The sequence below is a fragment of the Penaeus japonicus genome, unplaced genomic scaffold, assembly GCF_977035675.1.
Source record: "Penaeus japonicus unplaced genomic scaffold, GWHDUDI00000001_assembly GWHDUDI00000024, whole genome shotgun sequence".
Taxonomy (NCBI): Eukaryota; Metazoa; Arthropoda; class Malacostraca; order Decapoda; family Penaeidae; genus Penaeus; species Penaeus japonicus.
In genome coordinates this window covers 39758083-39760582 of record NW_028234426.1, presented here as the reverse complement: position 1 = coordinate 39760582, position 2500 = coordinate 39758083, and the positions used below count along the sequence as shown (strand labels likewise).

Below are 2500 nucleotides of genomic sequence, written 5' to 3'. Positions count from 1 at the left end.
CGAATGTGTGTGTGCTGTGGCTGTTTATCTTTTACGTTTTTGTGTCTGTTTTTTTCCTGTATGTGAGGGTTGCAGCATTCTGTTTACGCGTATGTTCCCATGTAGGCATATTCATGTACGTTTCTACAAGTGCATGATGTCCATTTACATCCAGCTAAGCTTTGTACACGTGCAAATCTACATCTACATACAACCCGCACAGTTCAAACTCCCCAACACAAGCGCCGACCACCAGACCCGACCGACCTTGTGGCAGGGCGATTCCTCCAACACAAAAGCCACTTGATAAGCCGCATACTCGGCGTTGAACAGAGGCAGGTCTCCGCTGAACTGCAGGTGGTGCAACGACGCAACATTGGGCAGCACCACCTCTTTGGTCACCTCTTGGGACCTTCCCTGCTTCCTTAGTCCCCGGCAGTGCCTGGCGACAGAGAGTGGTCAGATACTTTGGGGAAAATCGCAGTTTTTTTAATAGTTTGTGCTACTATGGTTGGCATATTTTTTTTTGTATTATTGCAACACTTTACATATTGCATCAATAGCATCGCCGATTTCATTGCGCTAAATATCAGTGTCGTTATTTGCAACTTTCATTAGTTGAATTATTGGAATGGTTATCAATGTTGGCACAAATACACGGAATACAAATGCAAATATATTCATTAGTCTGTAAACTGCAAAGTGTCTTGAAATCCTACCATTTGATAAGAGAGGGAAATCAAGCATCAAAGGGGAGGTAACAGGCTTTAGCCATTGTGCATAACAAAAAAACAAACAAAAAAAAAACAAGAAAAAACGAGATAAAATAGTACCCGACTGTCATCAATATGATTAAAAGAAAATAGGAATAAAAAGAAAAATGCATAGAAAATATACACGAAAAGATCAAACAGCAGCATATTTAATAATCATTACTGCAAAACAATGCAGATAAAAATATATATTTTTATCAAATAAGAAAAGAAAGATAAAAAACGAAAACTAAATAAAAGTAACACATCAAACTGTCCTGTTAATTAAAAAAAAAAAAAAAAAAAAAAAAAAAAAAAAAAAAAAAAAAAAAAAATATATATATATATATATATATATATATATATATATATATATATATATATATATATATATATATATAACTCTCCTTGTAATGATATTACCACTAGTAACGATATTATTCATGTTAATAACAATAAGAATATCAATAACATAATAATGATAATGATAACAACAATGATGAAAATGATACCAATAATGAAGATAATGATAATAAGGATACAGATATTAATGATGATAATGAAAATGACACAGATGATAATGATATCAATAATAATGACAATAATAATGATAAAGATGATAATAATGATAATGATAATAATAGTAATAATGATAATAATAATAGTTATCATTATCACCATTATTTTTACCATTAGTATCATAATGGTGATAATAATGGTGTAGATGATAATAATGATACTAATAACAACAATAATAATAATGATAATAAAAACAACCACAATAACAAAAACAACAACGTTAACAACAAAAGCCCCCCCCCCCAAAAAAAAAAAAAAAAAAAGGCCAGAGAAGGGGTCCAACCTCACCCACCTGTGGCATCGGCCGTGGGGTTGGCACAGCCGGAGGGAGCACGTCCACTCGTCCGTCGTCTTCGCGCCGCCTCGCTTCACTACGGACACCACGACTTTCGCGGGGGCTTCCTGTGGGGATGGGGTGGGGGGAGGGGGGTGAGGGTGAGGGGAGTGGGGGTGAGGGGTGAGAGGGTGAGGGGAAGGGGTGAGGGGAAGGGGGTTGAGGGGAGTGGGGTGAGGGGAGTGGGGGTGAGGGGAAGGGGGTGAAGAGAAGGGGGTTGAGGGGATGGGGGTTGAGGGGAAGGAGGGTGAGGGGAAGGGGCGAGGGGAAGAGGGGTGGGGGTGAGGGGAGTGGGGGATGAGGGGATGGGGGGTGATAGGAAGGGGGTTGAGGGAAGTGAGGGAGAGGGGAAGAGGGGGTGAGGGGAGTGTGGGTGAGGGGAAAGGGGTGAGGGGAGAGGGGAAGGGGGGTGAGTGGAGTAGGGATGAGGGGAAGGGGGGTGGGGGGTGAGGGGAGTCGGGGTGAGGGGAAGGGGAGATGAGGGAAGAAGAGGGCAGAAGAGGGGAGAAGGAGAAGGGAAGAAAAGGGGGAAGGGAGGGGGAAAGAGAGGGGTAGGGGTTAGAAAGGAGAGGGGTATGGAAGAGAGAAAGGGCGGTGTAGGAAATGGGAGAACGGAAGAAAGGGAAGGGGAAGGAGAGATGGAGGAGGAAGGGAAGAAGAACGAAAGGGACAAGGGGGATAGGGAAGAAAGGGAGGGAGAAGAGAAAGAAGGAGGGGAGGAAGAGGAAGAAGGGGGGGGGGGGAGGCGGGAGAGGAAGAAGGGGGGGGGAGGCGGGAGAGGAAGAAGAGGGGGGGGAGGAAGAGATGTGGAGGGGGAGGGGATTAATGGATGCTTTTTGAATAAGCTCGCCTGGTG

The 2500-nt window shown here is 43.3% G+C and overlaps 1 protein-coding gene across 1 annotated transcript in view; it reads right to left on the bottom strand.

Moving 5' to 3' along the window:
• LOC122255398 (uncharacterized) overlaps positions 1-2500 on the bottom strand; it is a 104191-nt gene that overhangs the window by 13036 nt on the left and 88655 nt on the right. The window contains exons 11-12 of the mRNA XM_086551177.1: positions 1603-1712; positions 247-421 (exon numbers count right to left, since the gene is read on the bottom strand). Coding sequence (XP_086407303.1) covers positions 247-421; positions 1603-1712 — 285 coding nt within the window. The remainder of the gene's footprint in view (positions 1-246; positions 422-1602; positions 1713-2500) is intronic.